At 47.3% G+C, this 20,532-nt stretch overlaps 2 protein-coding genes across 4 annotated transcripts in view; one reads left to right on the top strand and one right to left on the bottom strand.

Annotated features, from left to right (window-relative positions):
- The window catches only part of PPP1R9A (protein phosphatase 1 regulatory subunit 9A), a 147,109-nt gene extending 141,520 nt beyond the window's left edge, over positions 1–5,589 (top strand). The window contains 1 exon segment of the mRNA XM_068673984.1: positions 223–5,589. Coding sequence (XP_068530085.1) covers positions 223–435 — 213 coding nt within the window. The 3' untranslated portion in view covers positions 436–5,589.
- On the bottom strand, positions 5,570–20,255 carry LOC137852348 (serum paraoxonase/arylesterase 2). 3 transcript variants are annotated; one of them, XM_068673990.1, is made up of 10 exons: positions 20,098–20,255; positions 17,491–17,561; positions 13,621–13,676; positions 12,502–12,667; positions 11,320–11,446; positions 10,444–10,644; positions 9,708–9,789; positions 9,063–9,191; positions 8,168–8,336; positions 5,570–5,819 (listed from the first exon to the last, which is right to left on the bottom strand). In XM_068673990.1, the coding sequence occupies exons 1-9, from the start codon at positions 20,169–20,171 to the stop codon at positions 8,178–8,180; spliced, it is 1,065 nt and encodes a 354-aa protein (XP_068530091.1). In that variant the 5' UTR covers positions 20,172–20,255; the 3' UTR covers positions 5,570–5,819; positions 8,168–8,177. The 3 variants fall into 3 exon arrangements, with proteins under 3 accessions (XP_068530091.1, XP_068530092.1, XP_068530089.1); XM_068673991.1 differs by lacking the exon at positions 5,570–5,819 and adding an exon at positions 7,208–8,045; XM_068673988.1 differs by lacking the exon at positions 5,570–5,819 and having other exon boundaries at positions 7,208–8,336.
- Between the last annotated feature and the right edge of the window lie 277 nt (positions 20,256–20,532).

Consider the following 20,532-nt stretch of genomic DNA (forward strand, 5'->3'; position numbering starts at 1 on the left):
ATCTAATTTTTTAATATTGTACAAGTGGAAAGCATGGAAAGTAGTACAGGTGTAAAAAGTTATTACTTTCACTTCAGTAATGTATCTGACTATATCTCAAATTTGCTTAGTTGTGACAGTCTTCTACCTGAGAAGATTTATTATTGGAATATGATAAATTTGGTGATAAATTAAACAATATGAATATATCTTTCTTTTTTAATTTTGTTTTCCCCATCTCAGGCTCTTGGTATGACATCTTCCCAGGACAGAGCAATCATTAAAAAAAAGCTAAAGGAAATGAAAGCGTCCCTGGAGAAAGCTCGCAAAGCTCAAGAGAAAATGGAAAAGCAAAGGGAAAAGCTTCGGAAGAAGGAACAAGAGCAACTGCAGAGGAAATCGAAGAAAACAGACAAGTGTTCATCAGATGCAACAGAGGGCACTAATGAGCAGTGATGAGCAGAAGTGCTGCTGAGTTAGTAACCTGGAGGCACTTCGGGGGAAGAGAAACTCCTATCCACTCTGTTGCCCCTTCAGCTTTCTTGCATCCATGACATGAGTGTGCACAGAGAAACGGGGCTATAAATAGGACGACTAGGGAACTTTATATCGTGTAGTTTTATTTTCCCCCATATCCAGCTCACGCGCGTTGTTGTTGCCATGTTAAACAGCCCCAGCCCCTCGGTTCGTTTCGTTGTTGTGGACAACTAACAGATTCCATATTCGTGTGGCGGTGTTTCCTTCCAAACTACTCTTTTCTATTGAGCTCTGTGTGTTTGGTCACTTCAATAACCAGCATGATGCTGAGGAGCATGGTCCACTGCTTCCCCTCTTCTGAACAGGATGGCCAGTCAAAGCGGTCAGTGAACGCTTCTTCAGCTGGGTACAAGGAGCCGTCCTCTGCCTGGTAGGAGCTGACCTGACTTTCTGACTGGAACTTCAGCTTCTCTGCTGGGTTTGGATACTCAGTTCCGTCTACTGGAGTAAGTTTCAGCTTGCATCAGTACCTTGAAGCGACGCTGCTCTGGAAACACAACTGTTCAGTGACTTCTTAATATACACTGGAGATAAAGACAGGAGAGTTGACATCCCCCCTGGGTAAAAGACAGGAGGTGAAACTCTTTCTGTTAACTGTACAATAGTTAATCCAGGAAGGAGGCAAAGCCTTAAATGATTATGTGGGTTTACACAGAAATCTGAGGATAACATTTATCCTTTAGGTATCTGAGCAAGGATGAATTTCTAACTAGAGCACAGCATATAGATCTGTATAAATTTCTTTGTGCTCCCAGTGTGTAGGCAACTTTCTTATAGCACACTCCGCTTTCTTTTTCATGTATTTTGAACAGGAAACTGGGCTTATTTTGTTTTGTTTTGTATTTTTTTCCAAGAAAAACACCACATTATCAGATGCATTCTCCAATAAGTATTGGAAGTGTAAGTTTTGTGCTGTGCTGTTATGAAGCTGTCATTGGAAACATTTTCAGAGTCTGCTAAAGACTTTCAGTTTTTACAGAAGTGCACTTTAAGAAGAGGAAGAAGAGGGATTCTGGCTAAAATTAAATTCAGTACATTGCTGTTAGGATCAATGCTGCCCTGGAGGTGAAGGTTACTAAATCCAAAGCTGCCATGTATTAACTGTTTTTATTAACGTGTTTAAAGAATATCCCTAATGAAACAAGAATTTTGAAGCGTAGGCTGTAGAGTATTTGGATGGTTTAACAGTGGTCTTGTTACATCTGTCAGAGGTTTCTATTATCCCAGTCTGTGAGTCCATTGGCCAAGCCTGCTGAGTAGTTTTGACTATGACAGAAGCAGTGGATAATGTTACTGCCTCTTAAGAGCAGCATTAAAATATTCTGTATTTCTTGAAAGGAATGGAAAGAGAACCAGCAAATATCTACAGCAAGGAGCTGAAGGTGTTATATTACTGCTCTTAGTCAAAGCTAAGGATGCAGCAGTGTCTGTATTTGAAAAGCATCACTTTCCTTTTGTGCATCCTGCAAGTTGCAGTCTCCATCTAGTTAGTCATGTTAACATGTGAATTGTTTAAGACGTCGATGCACACTTACAAATTTGAACATAACAATTGCTGGCCTAAAAAATGCCAACATTGAATTCTTTGGAAGAAAATGTTTGTTTAGTTTGGCTTCTCTTCTGCTCTGTACTTTATGACATTCAGATCTGTGTCTGTCGAGTTCTCTGAAGTTCAGATTTGAAACAGTTGGGGTGCAATGTTTAGAGTTAAATGTCTTTGATCGTAATAATTTCTATGATGTGTAAAATGCTCTGTCAACTGACAGAGCCTAGTTCATTCAAAACTAATACACAACAGATCTATTTAGTCTTAGCTTTATTTTTCCTTCCAAATCCAATTTCTACAAGTTTCTGATGTATGCTCTATTCAAATACAAAAATGAAATTACCGTAAGAGATACTTCATAATATTTCTAAAGGCTTGTGATATTTTTCTTGAGATAAACCACTGGCAAAAAAATACACCTGCTAACAAGAATTCCATGTTGAAATGAATCTTTCTGCACTCTTCGTTGGAGAAAAAATATACAGATGTTTAATAGCCTCATAAAACTCACATTCTGTTATTTTAGGAGGTTTTGAATTTATATTCAAGAGAAGTTATCTGGAAGAAACTGGAAATTTAATATTTTAAATACAATGTTGATAAAATGCATTTGATGATTTTAAATTATGTTTACGTTATAATGTTTAAGTGGTTGTATGCGGTAATCTGTGGTGGTGTTCCTGTTCTGTGTTCTCTGTTTTCCTAGGAACCTGAGCAGACTGCTCGGCATTACACACTTTGAGTTTTCCCTCTTGCTGCCTAGAACAGTCTCTCATTAATTTCTTTGTAAATCAAGCTCTTATTCTGCAGAACAACTAATTTGACTTAAGTCCTTTAGGTATTCGGTGGGTTTTATTGCTTTGTGCTAATTTCACTTTGCTAGTCTCTGATTAAAAAAAAAAATCTAACTTAAAAAGCAGTAGCTTTAATTTAAAATAAAACCATAAAATGCATATTGATCAACACATAAAAAACAAACCAAGCAATGTCAAGAGTTTGTTCCTCTTTCTGTGCTAATAGATTTATGCGGTTCCTTTTATTAAGTATGGTAACATTTTGGGGACATAAGGAAATGTCACCAGATTACAGACATGAACACCGGTGCAGTTTGAAACTTGTATTCCTGTTCTCTAGGATCGTTGAAGTTGCATTGCATTCTCTCCCCTTTTGTTGTGTAATGACATACACGAAGCAGAAGATGAGGATGTCTCATCACTGTCACATCAACTTAATTTCCTGTACACCAGTGCTAAGTCAGCCTAATGGTTTGTGTGTGTGTGTAATAAGAAGAGACAAATGCTCCACGCTAAATGACTGGAAAGAGTTTTTCTCTGGGCTCACCACCTGCAGATGTAACTGTAGCCTACTTTTGCCTGTTTATTTCTGGAGTTAGAGCCGCTCTGGATGTGCTGACTTTAGAGAGCTGTGCAGGCAGCTTGGCGTTAGCCGTGTCCCTGGGTCAGCTGCCCAGGGGGGTGACGCAGCTGCCCGGAGAAGTTGGATTCTGCAAGGTGAAGCCACCTCTGTGAGCTCTGGCTGTGCTTACCTTGCTGCACCTTGCTGGTCTGCAAACGTGCATGGACAGAGCCTGGCAGGGAGCTGGCACAGCCCGCAGTGCAGAAGGGAGTTAGCTGGACAGGGAGCTTTGGAAAGGAGCCTCCTGAGCTGCTCCCCCTCCACCTTCTGGCTCATGTGCGGGCAGGCAAGAAGTGGGCGATGTTGTGTAGCGATTTTGGAGAGTTCATTCAGCTCCATGTAAAGCCAGGGAAAGAAATGCCAGTTGTTACTAGTGCAGAAGCCAGTTGTACAGTAGGAAGGAGAAGGATCATTACTTAGTTGTGCGTGGCCAAGAAGTGCCACTGTGGGCACCATCACGTCACCGAGAACCAGAACGAAGGCTTTGCACACAGGCGTAGCTCCTTAAAGACCCTGCAGTGCAGCCCGTACTGTTTATCAGTGCTGAAAATTAAGGGAAGCTTGCAGGAATGAAGTCGTGTGTTAATTGTTTAGCCATGTGTTTACAGAGGAAAAGCAAAACCCGACCTGGCTCTTTCTAGGTGTGGCCACTTCCCCTGCGGTATCATCAAACCCAGTGGCGGAGGGGCTGACCCTTTTGGTTGCAGTTCCCTCATTCCACGCTCTCCCTCACTGTAAAACCTCAGGAAACCTGTGCCGTGGGCCAAAATGCTGAAAATAAATAAGTAAATAAACGTCTGAAAGAAGCAGGCACATGCTTAATTAACTTGTAAGTCGTTATCAGGTGAGTTGGGCAAAGTGCACAGAGGAGCTGAACAGTTTGGCTTCAGTTTCGTTTTGGTACCGGCTGAAAATAAGGAAACTAATTGGTCTTTCTAGAAATGAAACGTTCAGGTTGTTTGTGGCTTGATTCCTCTTGAAATAGGTGCACGTGGGGTTGTGTGTGTAGGCACCAGTCCTTCCATCACTATCCATGCAGGCCCTGCCGCATGGAGGTCGGCAGCGGCTGCCTGGGAGCCGTGGGGCTGGGGGAGATGTGGAGGAGTGAAGCCCTCGCCCTGAGCTTCCCTTGTGTTTTTTGTAGGGTCTCCAGGATTTTGCAGATGGAGAGATTTTGGAGTTCTGTTAAAACCATCCCCACGGTGCTCCTCTGGAGGTCTTCCCATGTGTCGGCCTCGGGGTGGTTTTGTGGTGAGGGGGAGCTTGGCAGGACCGATGTGTCCGTGTTACTATTCTGGGAAGAAAAACCCATTTTTGTATTTTCTAAACCTGACTTTGGGTTCTGTTGGCGCGCTTTCGGCAGCTCGTTTCTGAGCGGGGCTGTGCATGACCCCCACCGTGACATGCCCAGGCATCGCAGTTGACGGCGGGATGGCACGGTTCCTTTCGTTGACCTCCTCCGCGTGTCTCACTGTAGCTTCTCCACCTGTAGGACTGTGATTTTTCACAGCTGTGACACCACCACCGTGACACTAAGCCCTCCAATCCCTCATTACAAAAATGCGTTTTCTGTCCCTAAGGGGCAGTGGGACCGGTGCTTCTGCCACAGGCGTTAGGAGATGGTTTGACAGAGGTGGGTCTAAAAATGCACTGTGCTCACTGTAAAAATTGGCTTCTTACATTGTTTCCTTTTCTATGGTTGAAGAGGTGGTTGCGCTTCAGATTTTTTCCTTTTTCTGTTGTTTTTTAAAGAGGTTAAATGTATATGAAGTGCATGTTGATCCTGAACTTTTCGTTTGTACATCTTGGTGTCTAATCATCTGCATGAAAGACGCAGTAGTGCCATGTCTGAGCTTGTTCCCTTGTGCTTGGTTAATACGAACTTCTATAGATTGTTGAGTTTTCCCCGAAAACAATTTTCTTTAATATTTTGTTATTTGGAGACATCAAAACAAAACATCATGGTGGCCCTTTGTTTTCTTACAGTTTAAATACCAACAACAAAGCCTTGTGGTTTGAAGTTAATTTGTTAGTGTAAATAAATTTCTTGCCAATGAGTATTATTGTTGTTAGACAACGAATGCAATAAAATGAGAAATCCTGAATCTTTATTAGAATTTGTGCCGAGTCCTCACTTCCCTGCCCTGCTGTTGGCCGTTTCGGGACACGATCACTGGTAGGCACGGGGGGCAGCTGCTGCTGCACGTGCCGGGTTGGCAGCGGGGGGAGCCTTGCCCCACTCGCTCCTTCCTCCCTTCTGCTCGCTGCCGAAGATCGCTTTAATCTCAGCTCCTGGCCAGAGGGCTGTGGTTCCCAGGCATCAGCTTGGATCGTGTACAGTCTGTAATTATGTTAAATTAGGTTAAAAAAATAGGGTAGGGAAAGGTAACGGCCTTTTTTTCTGAATATGCAGATGAAATGTACATCCAGTCTTGCAGGTGGATATACAAATAGGCTGCCTTCATGCTGATGCTGGCCGATGTTTGTCTTTAAACCTGCGTTAGTTTTGGTTTATTGAGCGTGTTACTCTCAAGTGTAGGTTGGCTGTAGTGGACGTTCTACATAGCCAAAGTACAGCTCATCTGCTGGACATGGTAACAAGTCTGTTATTTTATTTATTCTATTTTATTAAAGCATTAAATTAGGAGGGCACTGACTGTCCAATCTGTCTAGTGACTCCAGTCCCTGGGATTTGCATCTGGCCGAATCTAGGCCAAGTACTCAGCCCTTAATCTGATGGGAAGCCTCCTAACCCAGGCTGGGTTTCCCCGTGGCTAAATCACAAATGTTTCCTTCTGCTGATACGGCCACCACCTGCAGGAAGATAAAAGCATCCCCAACCCATGAACCAGATGAACTTAGTTAAAATAGGTACATTACAGCACTGAGGCTCTAAGTCCAAAACTTGCATCTGCTCAGCAGCATCCTGAGCCTGCATCCTGAGCCTGCAGGGTTGGGTTTGGGGTTGTTAGGGTTAGCATAAATGTAGTCCCAAAACAGTGACTAGTCGGTGTTTCAGCTCTGTTACCACCACTGCTTCAAACTTGAGAACAAAGAGTGACACAAACAAAGTAATTTTTTTAGAGTTAGCTCAGGATGCTGGTGGCTAATCACTAGTGAGTTAATAGCCCAGCCTCTCGTTATTGTGAGCCCTTCCTTCGGATCAGTCTTGCTGCTTTGCTTTGGGAACACCGTGTGTTCCTCAGCGCTGGAAGGAAAGCACACCGCTTCCCAGGGAAACTGAAAATATCCTGCGGGGAGAGCAATCGCAAAGGAAGGCGCAGCAAAGGCAGAGCTGTGGTAAATGGCATTGCTGAGCACGTGGTGCTGCTGGCTGGTGCTAAAGCCGAGTTCTGCAAAGAGCGAGACAGAAGCTGTCCTCATCTGGGGCCCGTTCTGTGCGGTGGAGGGGCACTTGATCAGCCGTCTGCATGCTGTGGCGAGCAAACCACTTGAACCCCTGCTGCAGCTGGATGAGTCCCTGGTTTACCGAAGCCTCCACAGGCAGACAGCAGCCCCTGGGCAGCACCCGGCTCCCTGGGTTAGGGCCGGGCATTGCTGGAGAGGATCTGTGGGCACAGTCTGTGCACCAGGAGACTGTAAGCAAAGGCAAGCTAAGGCAAGCAGAGCTCGCTCAGGGGCAGGCAGGCAAGTGGTGGTTCAGATGGCTGCTTTGCCAGGACCGGTGTCCTGCAGCGTGCGCTGCAAAGCACAGAAGTGATTTCCAGCTTCAGAGGACACTTAACTCTGTTTATTGAAAAGGATGAGCAACCAGCACCCCAAAAACATCAGTGGATGGAAGCCCAGCTAGGTCCTTTAATGGTAGAGTACAACGCTGCTGGTAAGTGCCGATGGGTGACTGTGAAGTGGGAGCCCAGCATGCACCGAAATCAGCTCCGCACCGCCTGGAGCTCAGCACAGGACAGGCAGGAGCCACTCCGGGTGCCAGTCACTGTGGCAAAGCGCCCTCGAAGGCTCCCTGTGCTGTGACAGACAATAAAAGCTACTGCGCTTTTCACTGGAGGTCTCTGGGACTGGTTTCCTGCTCCTTAAGAAAAAAACAGCCTTCTTTAAGCCCCCTCCAGAAGGCTCAGTAAGAAACCACTCCAGAGCGATGCCCCCTCTTTTCTCAGCAGGATTAAGACTCATGAAAGTGAAGTAATGTTAGGAAATGGTTTAAAAGGGGAAGAGGAAAGAAGTGAGCCTAAAATATCATTTATTCTCCTTCCACTGATTTCTGAAGTGTTAGGGAAAGCCCGGATCAGGAAGGCTTAGAAAAAGAACCCCTAGCACAGTCCCTAGGAAAGGCCAGGGTCAGTGCCAAGAAAGCACACCAGACTGGTCGTTAGTAATTCTCATTAACAAAACCAATTTTCTCAGACAAAACCCAGAAGTCCAGTCACAACAGACAATTCGGAGTCTGACGGTTTCAGTCATTTGTCATCCAAACTTCTGCTTTACCCTCTGTTACTGTCGTCAGGCACTCCACTCTAAAGAGAAGCTGGTTTCTCACCTTCAGTTCCGCCTCCTTTACCGCTAGGTAAATCTCTCAGTCTGGAGAGGAAGGCTACAATGCATTTCCATGGCTCTGGTTAACGTTTATTGGAACAGTCTCATCCTTAGGAAATCTAGCACAATCTAGGTGAGTCCACGAGGAACTAAAATCCTTCCCCCTGCCGCGGCTCTTACCCGGGACCAGCTATAGCTCACAGTACAGGGCTCTGTGGAAGACGGTGCCGATGAGCAGCTTTCCACCGTGGACGGACGCCACTGAGCTGCCCTGCAGCACGGAGCCATCATCTGCATACACACGCGTCACCACTGGCTCCTCCGAGAGGATGTTCTGGATACGCAGGACCTGCCGGAGGAGGGGGAGACGTCTACTGAGAGTGCTGCGCGTGGAAATCCCCCCCGAGGGCAGAGGGAACATCCAGACCTTAATTTAAATGAATTAGCTGGATCAGCTGCTGCATACTGCAGCAGTTTCACCCTGTGTTTTTTTTCCAGATAAACACCTGCCCACTATCCTAAATCTGCTGCTACCAAATGGGATAATTCTGACAAGATTCTTATGGGGAGCTTCAGACAGCTCTAAAACCAAACGTCTGCAGGGCCTCGCTGGGTGCAGAGGGAAGGAGGACTGCAGTGTCACCTGCTGATGAGCAGCGCTTGCACAGACAAATCGTTCCAGAGAGAACGCTTCTGGCCCTGCTCTGCACTCAGTCAGTGCTTTCGTTTGGCAAAGAGGTGCTGGCTCAGTAATTAACACAGTTCATCAAAACCTGATTGCGCCGCCACAGCTGCACAGAAAGCAGCCTAAGGAGTCCAGACGGACTGAACTGCTAAGTGGAAATTATTCTGTTGTCTCCAAAGGGTCTGAATTGGTGTTTTGTTAACTGAGCGAGTGCTGCTCAGGTTTCCCATGTGAGGGCAGAAGCTCTCAGCTGGGAGCCAGCGTGGTCTTTGCCTTCAGAGAGGCCAGCCAGGCACTGTTTCTATGTTAAGTTAAACCAGGATGATTTGGACAATGCCACTTCCTGGAACAGACATAGCCCAGAGACCAGTGACATCTCCCAAAAGGCACCTCAGAGGCAGGCAGATTTTCTGGATCACTGTAGAACAGCTTCATCCCATTGGGATGACAGCCTGTCCAGATGTCCCCAGTGTCAGGGTCGACAGACAAGTTATCGACGAGCGTGTCCAGCTGCAGCGTCTATCCAACACAGAGAGAAAGCAAGAAAAAGAGAGACGGTAAATCTATCAGAAGTCCTGGAAGCAAAGTATAAACCTGTCTTATTTGCAGTCATTATCAATAGGCTTATCCACGACTCTCATTGCACATAACCCGATTTCTTTTCATTCTCTCCTCCCCTAGGGCCATCTCCCCCCACCCAGTGTATTTTATCCCCTCCTCTGAGCTGGGAGCCTGCTCGCTGGTCTGGGCTTCCCCCTTCAGCTGCCTTCAAGCCATGCTCATGTTGGTTTTATCTGTGCTTGGTGGGTTCACCCATGCTGGCCGAGGCAGCCTTCCACCATGGCTCCAACATCGCTCAGGATCCCTCTCTGCTGCTGGTGAAGACCTGCAGCTCTGCAGTGTGGCACCAACCCACGGCAGGAGCTGTTCCAGATCAGAACTTCACACGTGAGCAAGCTGAGAGGTGAAGCCTCACGGGGACTAATCTGTCTGAAACCTGCACGTAGTCCTTTTTGGGGAACAGCAGCACCTTACCTTCACATGGGTTAAATTCCAATTAGCATGCTTTTCCATAACATGGACTTTATGATCTAATACATCTGCAACATAGATGTACCTTCAAAAGAAAGCACCTCTTAGCAATGTGCACAAGTAAGCAGACCCCCAAAAACAGTCAGTTCCTCACGTGTAAGCCTGGCTCTTCCTGCAAGGAATGCCAGCTCACAGTCCTCGCATAGTAATAGAAATTTCAAGCAGGCCAGAGTGCACTGAACCAAAGCCAGCCTGCTGAGACACTAATGGAGCTTCACACTGTGCCAATTCTTCCATTATGACACTGAAGCAGGCCTTGGTTTGTCATATCCCCAGATCTATTTTTTTTTTTAATTTAAGGCCACCTGTCTAAGCCAGACGACTGGCTAGCACAGGGGTACAAACTTGAGGACTGTAGAGCATTTCCTCGCTTTCAGAAATTTTTGCCACACTGATCCTTGCAAGCAATATGCACAACCTTCTGTATCAGCTGGTTAAAATGAAACAGCTTTTGCTCCAGTTGTACACAAACCACCACGCAGAGCAGGAAACACTGCCTGCAGTTAAAGACATTTGGCTTCTGTTCTACAAACCCTCTGCATCACTTATGTTTTGCAGGTAGCACCTTGCCTTATATGAGCCGGTTTAGCCACTGACCACAGAGCTCCTGTGTGCCCAGAGTAGGATTTCAGGACTCTTGTGTCTGATGGAACAAAATCTGAGGCAAGGAGAAACTTACTTTTTGTCAGGTGAAATGTTAATTCCATTGGCTGAATAAAAGCCAGCTGCTACTTCTTTAACTTCTTTTGGACTGTAGTAAACAACATTTGACCAGGTTAAACCCAAGAACATCTCCAAGAACATCAAGATGAAGTCAGAGAAGTAGTGATCGTTGGTGGCATAGAAGCTGTCTGGCCCCATAGCCACTATGTCATTCACACTGAAAAAAAAATGAAAAAAAAAAAAGAGGGAAAATGAGAAAATGAAAAGAGGGAGAGGGAAAGGTAAACAGGTCCAGAACTATGCAGTGGTGAAACCTGACCAGGATAGTAGGACATAAACTGGAGATCTGGCTACCTGTCTACAAGCCCATCGAAATTTTTCTCTTTTTATTACATTCAGCTGGAAACCAGAAAAAAAAACAGTAGGAGTTGTGACAACTTTATCTTTCAGGCTGCCTTTATCTTACAGTCATTTTGCATTAGTGCAGACCAACAAAACTCTGTATGCAAAAATGAAAAAAGAAATAGCTAAAAGCATGCTTATTTTTACAACACCGCAAATTCAGACTAATAAAGTATCTGAAGATTGATATCTGCAATCAGCTGAGACTGGGTTACATGAGAGATGAAGTGAGTGCCAAACCAAGCTAATTCACTGGCATCAGTCGCAGTGGAGCTGACGAGTGATTTAGTGGTACAACTATTAAAAATCTCATTATAGAAGAGACTGAGGAACACAGTTTATAATGGTAAGGATAAGAAGTAATCAATAAGAGAAACCAGAAAGCTGATTAGAGAGAAAATATTTCGTATTAATAAGGCTCTAATACCAAAATCATCCTACATTGGATTTTACTGTTCTTCTGGGGGAAGACTCTATTTGGCTCCAGTACCTTATCAGAAGGTCATGCCGAATGGTTTTCAGATGCACAAGAGAATTGTCATCTTCTACAAATTTAAACACTTCTACTGTGCTCTTCTGGTGCGGGTGATTCACAACAAAGAGGTAAACGGTGTCATCTTAAAAGGAAAAATGGAAAAAGGATGAATTTCACTAGATCTCTGCAACACTAGCATGGGACACTTTGGGCTTGGTTTTGGTGCATTTCCCCGCTGGCTCTTCAGAAGCTGAATGACGAGTAACAAAGCAAAACAGGATGCCTCTGCAACTGGATCCACATCTCCAGCTACGCTTTGACTGGGCTCACCCTGTGGAGCACAGCCATATAAACTAGATTTTTACAATTTTTACCAATAGAGAAATGAAGTAAGGGCACCATCTCTGTGCCCAGACCACTGGGTTTTGCAATCTGATGCCCTACAGTGAGTGGGTACATGAAATAGCCACAGCTTGCTGGGAAGGAGGGCTGGAACCCTAGCAAATTTGGGCACTTTGGTTTATTTATGTCACCTGAGAAAACTGCCCTCAAGCCTTCTCTTGTACTCCCTGTAAAGCTGCAGTCCCTCTGCAGGTGAGACCCTAAATTATCTGCCAACCAACTTCTCTAAAAGGGGGGGGGGGTGGGTACCTGCCTTTGGATGCAGGTGAAGCTGCAGGAATGAGTCTCTTTTTCTTAGCATTTGCAGGACTTTTATTGCCTTGCTAAAAGCCTCAGTGAAAGGACAGGGGAAAAAGGGGAAGGACGGAGAGCATAAGGATCTTTTAGTGGTGGCCATGACCTGTCACTGGAGAGCACTCACTGCCTCTTGTCTGCTCACTGCTAGTCTGTGAAGCATGTGTCTCCTGAAAGCCCTTGAACCCGAGGTTGAGACGGATGTATACTGGCAAAATAAACCTTGTGTGGCTTTCAACTCTTCAAACATCTCTCATGTTTCCTTCCCTTTCAATATACAGGGCAGCTTTCTGTCTCAGACAGGCTGAGACCACGTGCAAAGGTGGTTGCTTCAGCAGCCAACCTCTAGAAAAGAACCCAAAAAGACCAAATGGCTGGAAACCTTTTTCTCCCCCACCAAGTGCACGCAGGCTATTGGGACTCCAATGCAAGACCCCAAAGGGATTCCTGTTGCCCTTTAGGCTGAGATTTAATACCATCTCTGGTCAAAGCTCTCTTTACCTTTGTCTATGTAAGTGCTGATCCCATGAGGGTTAAACGACGCCAGGTCAAACCCACGGCTGATCCTCAGTTCAACTGCTCTGGGCTTCTCTTCATTCAAATCCATCAAAAATATTTCACCTGGTTTGTCTGGTGCGAAGCTCTTTAGTCCTGGGTACTTCAAGCCCTGTAAAATCAAAATATAAGAAGTTGTTTCTGGATGAAGAGTAACAGGAGCACCGCAAGACTGAAAACACTGCAGCCTTGTTCGGGCTTTGCAAGCGTGCATCAGCCTTGCCTTCTGCTCCCCCCGTGCACCCTGAAGTCACAGGGCCGAGGGATCCACGCTGCTGGGGACAAGGCACCAGCTTCTACCCTGTGGTGGCACCCATCCTGGCTGGGACAGCCTTCCCCTCACCACTCCTTCCAGCTCCCAATGTCCTCCTGCCACCACCGAGGTGCCACCAGCCCCACCACGGTGCCCAAAGGCTGCGCCAGACCTCAAGTGTCCCCATCAGCCAGCACCAAGCACAGCACCGGGGACAGAGGCGCCCAGCGTGGCCAAACGCATCCAGCAGAAACGAACTAAAGCCGTGGTGCGTGGCAGTGCTGTGGCAGCTCACAATTTCTGCCATGCATTTTGTAATGATATCGTTCTCTGCATGTCCCCAGAGCACATAAATCAAAAATAAACAGCTTTTGTTTTAGAAAATAATCCCTAGGCCTCCTGATTCCGAAGAAAAGCTTGAGAAACTATAGCCTAGAGGCCAAAAGAAACAATCAGGAACAACACAATCAGCACACGAAATCTCTGTTTCGTGTGGGCTTTTTAAAGATGACGGGGAGCTGACACACCTTTTCAACGAGGGGGAGGTTGGCATTTCAACATTTCAAGCGAGCAGCATGAAAGAAACTCAAGGTTACACAAGTGCAGTGGGATACAGGTGTGAGAGCTGCCACCAGCACTTCTGTGTTGAGAAATGCACTTGCTCAAGCAGAAGGAAAGGGTGGTGAAGCCGACTCAAGACCGGGCTGATCCCAAGGAGCCAGCCAGGCGGGCAGAAGAGGAGCCCATGCTGCGGGTTTCACCTCTGCCCTCTGCAGACAGCCCCTGCACAGAGAGGGAGCGTGGGCACTTACGGAGCTGATGAAAGCCAGGCCATTAGGAAGGATGTCGATGTCTTCCGAGCCCCTTTCTGCAAGAAAGAGATAAAACAACCTAAACATTCTCCGCTGAAAAAAAAACAAAACACAACAACTCCCATTTAGTGCAATCCCAGCTCACACGAATGCCACTTTCTGGCGAAAGGGAATTGTGCACGCTGATCCTTGGGGCTGGGCTGGGACCCTTCGTTAAGATGAACAGCCAAATATTTAGTTAAAGCTCTCGACTGGCTGAGGACCTGCTCTAACAGCTGAGGACTTGAATAGTCAGACCGCATTTTAACTGGGTAATTGCTTCCAGTATCGCCAGTTCCCGCAGCCCCTGCAATATTTCTCCCTGCTAAGAAAAAAAAAATAAAATAAAAGCCCTTCAGTAAGAGCACTACAGCAATTTCAGGCTTTGATCAAGTGCTCTCCACAGAGCTTTAGTCTGACTCAGGAGCACGTTTGCCATCCCCTCCTTTCAGTGCTCCCACCAAATCAGCAGCACCCCGTGGGTCACACCATCACACCTCCACTGCCCCACATTATCCCGACACACCGGGGCCACCCCAGCCTGGTGACTTCCCAAACCACATCCTGGGGCTGCCTGCAGTGGAGTGAGACACCAGGGTTGGTGACACAATGGGGCTTTGGAGGCAGCGGGCACAGAGTTTAGAGCCTGCATTTCCCAACTAAAATTCTGAATTTTCAGCTCTACCTGACGTGCTGGTTTAAGCAACAAGCTCCTTTTCTTTGCCCCAGCTCTTGGGCTCCACAAGCCTGGACCCGTTTATAAAATGGGGCTCGTGGCAATTCCCCACTTGCTGGGATTGCTGCAAAGATAACACGGATAAATGTCAAGAGGCTCGTGGCGACATGAGCTAGACAGACAGCGTTTGCTGGCAGACCACGCTGGTGAGCCAGCAAATAGTGTGAGGTGTTATTTACTTCCTCTGAAGGAGAGAAGAGAGCCCACTGGCAGTGGATGGTTAAAAAGCACAAATTCGGGACGGGAGAGGAGCAAAGCGAGAGCGCTGCCCCACTGCTTACAAATTGCAGAAGCACTCACTGCTGCCTGGGAACTGCAGAGCAAAGCAAATTTTGGGCACTCCTGGGCTCCTGGCGCGTGTGGCAGAGGGAGAGCACGGTTGGAAAAGCAGGAAAAAGTTCGCTCAGCAGCATCCTGCAGGAGCTGGAGAGAGAGATGGAGCTGCGGGGACCCTGGGGGATGTGATGGGAGGGCTCTGCCCTCACCAGCACCTGCGGCAGAAGGGAGAGGAACTGACTTGTTAGGTGGCAAAAACAGATGGAGTTTGGGCAACACAGCTGGGCAACAGTGCCACGCCGAGGGCTTGTCCACCACAATATCGGAATAGGTAGGGTTTTGTGTTTTTTTAATCAAGATTCCACGAAAAGTTGCTGTCTATCCTAGAAGCACTATTTATTCCATTCTTTATCTCAGTACGTGGTGTTCTGCTGATGCATCTAACAAAAAATGAGTGTTGTGTCCCAAAGGAAGCGACCAGCATGCCTGCGTCCCAGGAATCCTTCCAAAATGCACGTTTCTCCAGCAATTTATGCAGTCACTTCTTGAACTTCAGGAATTACTTCAGGGCATATGGTTAGCTTACTATAAACCAGCAACATGATTAGACACCCATAAAATTCAGAAGACAGTGTTTATTCAACAAATCCATCCTTTTCTGCGTATTTGTGAATGAGATTTAGGATGAGCTACAAGGTGGTTTTTTTTTGTTTCTTTGCTCAATGTTTGCATCTTTGCTTAGATTGCACAATATTTGAAAAGCTGAACAGATCGAAATCTTAAAAAAGAGAGAGAAAGCAGGATGAAGTTGTGCAGAAATAAAAGGGTCCACTAGAGAATTTTTTCATTGCTTCCCTTACTACTGACACATTGCTTTTCGAGTAATTACGATAGACTGCACCGGATGCCTCTGTTTCCATGCACAGGGTGGATAGTTGACGATTGTTTTGCTCAGAGCTGACCCAGCTCATTACCTATGTCCCAAATAAGAGGCCACGAGGACTATTTTAAAGAATAAAATAAAGACAGGCTGTTTATTCAATGTATCATAGAATTTTAAAGGAAAATGGCCCAGGAGGACCAAGATGCAGAGGTACAAAGACAACTTAAACAAAGCCATCCACGTGAGCAAACTTACAGATCTGGGCAAAAGCCCTGGTTTGAGTTGTGCTACCTGTGCAGCATCTTGATGCTAGGGCTCCTCAGTGTCCCTGAGTAATTCAGCCCTCCCAGTCACATGAAATGAATTGCCGAAGATGTTTGCACGGACATGCAAACCTGTAAATCTGCAGCAACCCTTTGTTGTTTCTATTTCCACCACACCGGACCTGCCAAGCTAGCTTTGTCTTTTGATTTTTCTCAGAGCAGCAAACGACAGAGTGGAGCCAAGGCGTGGCACACAGCTCCGTGTGAAGGGCTGGTGTTTTAGGAGCCCAGAGAGAAGCAGAAATGGAGCTCTGTAAATTGATCTGCTGCAGCCTCCAAGGAGGGCTGGGTTCTCAGAATTCACCTAATCCCCATGTAAATGTCAGGCACCAAAAATGAGATATTGTTTGGAAATTAAACTGAACTACGGCTGTGATTTCCAGCTCTATTTCTTTCCTCAACAGAGCATTTTGCAAAGGTCTTGTAAAATAGAGATAGTGATGTACTTAAAATAATTACTCAGAAGTGATGTATATACAGATCACCACCAAACAAGCACTATCCTGAGTCTTGTTTGAGTAAATTACAGCTCAGTCTTGAAGACTTGGAAAGTTTTTTTCAATTGCAATTTCTAAGGATTTCTTCTGCATGTAACCCCAGGCAAAGGGACTCTGTACACACTCACTCGTTGCAGTAATGTGACTTTACGAAGATGTTCCTGACGTGAGGAAGAAGCAAGATTGACGAAATCAACACAGTGACTCGGCAAGCTGAAAGGTGAGGCTCTTAAGCCTCATCCAAAGACTTTATTACCCATGCAAAATACATGGAAATTTCAACAGAATATAAGACATTTCTGAAAATAGTAAGGAAGGGGGAAAAAGAAGCCATTTAGGCTCTGTTAAGTTCAAAAAGTAGAATCTGGGGGGAAGGGAGACGGACGGTGTGTTTAAAGCTGTCAGTTTTATACTCGGGTTTGTCCAAAAGGGAGAAGGAAAAAAAAGTTAGAAGCATTTTCATGTGTTAAACACGTGACCCGAAGGACAAAGTCAACATTTCAGCTGCTCTGTTGAACCTCTTCACAAACCAGACTAAGATGACAAATATGACCCCTTGGTCTTTGAAACCACACAGACACTTTGTGTGACTGCGCTGAGCTCTGCCGTTTGCACTGAGCCGTACCAGTCCTCTCCTAAACGTCCCCAAAATGAGGAGCTGAGCCAGGGGGTGGCATGGAGCCGCCGGGCAGCTCCTTCACCACATGCCTGTGGCGTTGTTTGAAGGCTTCCACCCGTCTTAGAACTGTCACCAGCTGACAGCCACCTGAAGGCACCTGCCCCACCAGCCAGCTCCCCCTCATCTGAATGCCAAATAAACTCAGTGACTTAGCAGAGGAGCCGTGTGTGCAAGGTACTTGTTATCCAAAAAATAAAATAATAAAAAAAAAGGAACAGAAGCTTTAAATACCGATGACAGAAAGTAGGATGCCAAACAAACTAGTTTTTCAGTATAATTTTCTCCCTGTGGCTTCTCCCTAGCTTGAAAGCCCAAGCAGCAAAGTGTGTCTGAAAGTCAAATGCGCTTTCAGGATCAGGCTGAGAAGCTGGCTTTAACAACCTGCTTCAGAATAAAACCAGACAAAAGCAGTGGACTCGGCGTTTCTGAATACATACCAATCCCTTTTATGAGCTGGCAATTCGGGAGGGTTACGGGGTCGATTTCCCGTGCAGCATTGAGTCTGTTCCTGCAAGAGAAAAGGGTAGGTTGACAGCACACAGCCACTTCTAAAAAAAGCAACACTCCTTGTGTGTCTTTAGTTTATTGCCTGCCATATCTCAGCGATGAATCAGATGTAAATTACTGAATAAGCAAAACCCAGACCTGACAACAACAATTGCTCCAAACCACCACTGTGGTTACAGGCGTCCAGAGATGAAATGATTCTCCTGAACGGAGTATCTCCAGGAGCTTGACCCACTTCAGGAGTTTCACAAGCTTTCAGGAGCTTGTGCCACCCACCACAGCTAGAATGACAAAATAACTCAAGGGTCGGCCACGCTTTCTTCAGGTTTCCGCCACCTAAGCACGGCAGCAGCCTGCAGTTAGGATCAGTGTTTCCGATGAGGAGAGGGCAACCTTCTGCCCCAACCTCCAGCTACGTCTGGTGGCCAGGCCACCAGCAGCTACTCGCTCCATTTCTTATTCTACACCCAAAAGCAGCAGCAGTGCTGTTGCAAGGCAGGACTGCTCATGTCCTAACAAGTGGGAGTTGAATCCTAACAAGTAGGATTCTCAAGAATCATTTCCCTGTCCCTTCATCTTAAAAACCTTTTAGGCTAACATCTAATAATGCACCCTTCTTTGCATGCCTACTCTGCGGTCCTCTTGAGGATGTACTTGCTGCAAGCACAGGACACTCTGAATGCAAAGATCCCACAGCAAAATCTAGCCACATTTGCCCTCGGTGTCCCCTGCACAGCCCTCCCTGCCTTGGGCTGAGCATTTGCACTGCTGCTTGCCTGGGACTTTTCCCTTTCCCATTTGCAAGAGTTTTCCCCAAGCGGTCTGCGAGCCCCGCAGCGCCCAAAGCACAGCAGGACCGCAGCCAGCAGCCAAGCAGAGCTGATGATATCCCGACGGCATTCCCAGGGAAACACTTTGTGAACTGGAATGAGAGTAATTCGAAAGGACGCTGGTCACAAGCCTACAGCACACACAGAGGCTTTTTCAAAATGTGTCAGTTTATCTAGCTCGGGCAGCCCTGGCTACTAAGCCAGATGGCCTAGATAGCGAGCTGGCCTTCCAAAAACACATCGGACGTGCAGACTTGGGGGGGATGCAGCTTCAAGAAAAGCAGGAGTTCTGCCAGCTGGTGCCACCCCAGTGCTTGGCACCTCTCCCCAGCCACCTCCTTGTTCCAGTTCCAGTCCTCCACCTCCTGTCCCGCTTTGTGAGACACACACAGCGGGCATTCCCCCTCCTTGGGCAGCAGCCTGTTACACATTCAAAGCCCTCTCTCTCTTTCACTTCTCCTCTTCTCTCGACTAAGCAGTCCCAGAACTTTCCTCTTCCTGACAGGACTGAGAATCACCTCCAATTGCTGGTTTTGCTCCCAGTTCTCTCCAAACCGCCAGCATCTTTCTGCAAGCACGCTGCTGCGTTGAGCAGGACGCGAGCTGAGGGCTGTATCAGCACGGAGTGTTATCAAATGATAACGCTGTGTACTTATATGAACAATAAATACTGGTCGTATAGATATTGTTCACATATATACAATCCATATATGCCCATACATATAGGAACACTGTGTTCGTGTATATATGAACACTGTCATATATGTGTATTCTTCTGAGGAAACCAGTAACACAGTATAACTCATGCTCGGGTTTTATAAATTTGGTAAGGGCTTTCTTCAAGGAAGAATTAGCAACTCCAAGTCGTCGACAGCAGAATCCGTGTCAGTAACACACAAGAATTTCTTTCCCGCTGCGCGAGTCTTACTCAAGTCCAGTCTGCAGCTACCAGCAACACAACAGATGCATAAACAAACCCGGTTCTGGAAGAATTAGGTCTGTAGGACTTGTAACAGTTCTCCAAGCCTTATCTTTTGAGCATTTCAGGGATTTTTGTGTCACACCACGTAGACACAATACACCAAACGCAGCCAAAGAGCAAAAAGGCTTTGCTGGATTCCTGCCTCCTGGGTGGGGGTGGGCAGCAGGGGAATTTGGGATTCCCACAGCTCTCCTCTGAGGGCTGTGCCTCCACGATTGCAGGGCACGCTGTTATCAGCAGCCGCAGCTCCCTGCCCGTCTTAGGGCTGAAAACACCACTTGCAGGAAAACCCACCGAGCGCTACAGATGCTGGGGGACCCTGCTTTTAGCAGGAGAGGCGGCTTTACCCAATTTCCAACACTGCATTTGTTCTTGGGGCCGGGAGCAAGGTGCACACACACCTGTGCCTGGGGGGTCCTGAGCTTTTTGGGGCTGGCTGCAGGCTGTGCTCACCTCCTTCTGCAATTAGCGTCAATTACTGGAGGTGTACAGCTCAGAGAGCTGGAGGGAAGAGCAGCATAGATACAATGGGCTGGAAGGGACCTCTCAGACCACCCAACTCCAACCTCAGGACCACAGCGGTCCGCAGAGGTCAGAGGAGACCTCACCCACGCAGGGGCTGTGTCAAAACCAGGGGAAAACATCTCGGGGGCTCCCTTCCCTTCAGCCCCGCTCCCGCTGCCCCCGCTGCGGGGCCGCCCCCCGCGCCCCCGCCCGGCCCTCACCGAAAGGCCAGCAGCCGCTCCGCCGCCAGGGCCGCCGCCATCCCGAGCACAGCCACCGCCAGCAGCTTCCCCATGGCCGCTCCCCGAGCCCAGAGCCCCGAGCCCCGAGCCCCGAGCCCCGGCCGCCTCCCAGCCCCGCTCCGCTCCGCCCCGGGACGGGCCGGGCCGGGCCTGGCTGCCCCGCTCCGCCCCGGGCCGCCCCTCGCAGCGCGGCGCTGCCCCGGGTGGGGAGCCCCTGCCCTCGGGCCTCGCGGGGATCCCTGAGCACCCACGTCCCTTTTTCCCTCCTAAAGTGACTCCATGTCTCAGTGTTTTCCTCAAAAGTGACCCCACCTCCCATTTTCCCCCAAAGGGTGATGCTCACCCCACTCCCACCAGCATCTTTCTCCCCCGGGGTCCCCACGCAGCAGGCTGCTCTTGCAGAGCTTTGGGGGT

The sequence above is a fragment of the Anas acuta genome, chromosome 2 (assembly GCF_963932015.1).
Source record: "Anas acuta chromosome 2, bAnaAcu1.1, whole genome shotgun sequence".
NCBI lineage: Eukaryota > Metazoa > Chordata > Aves > Anseriformes > Anatidae > Anas > Anas acuta.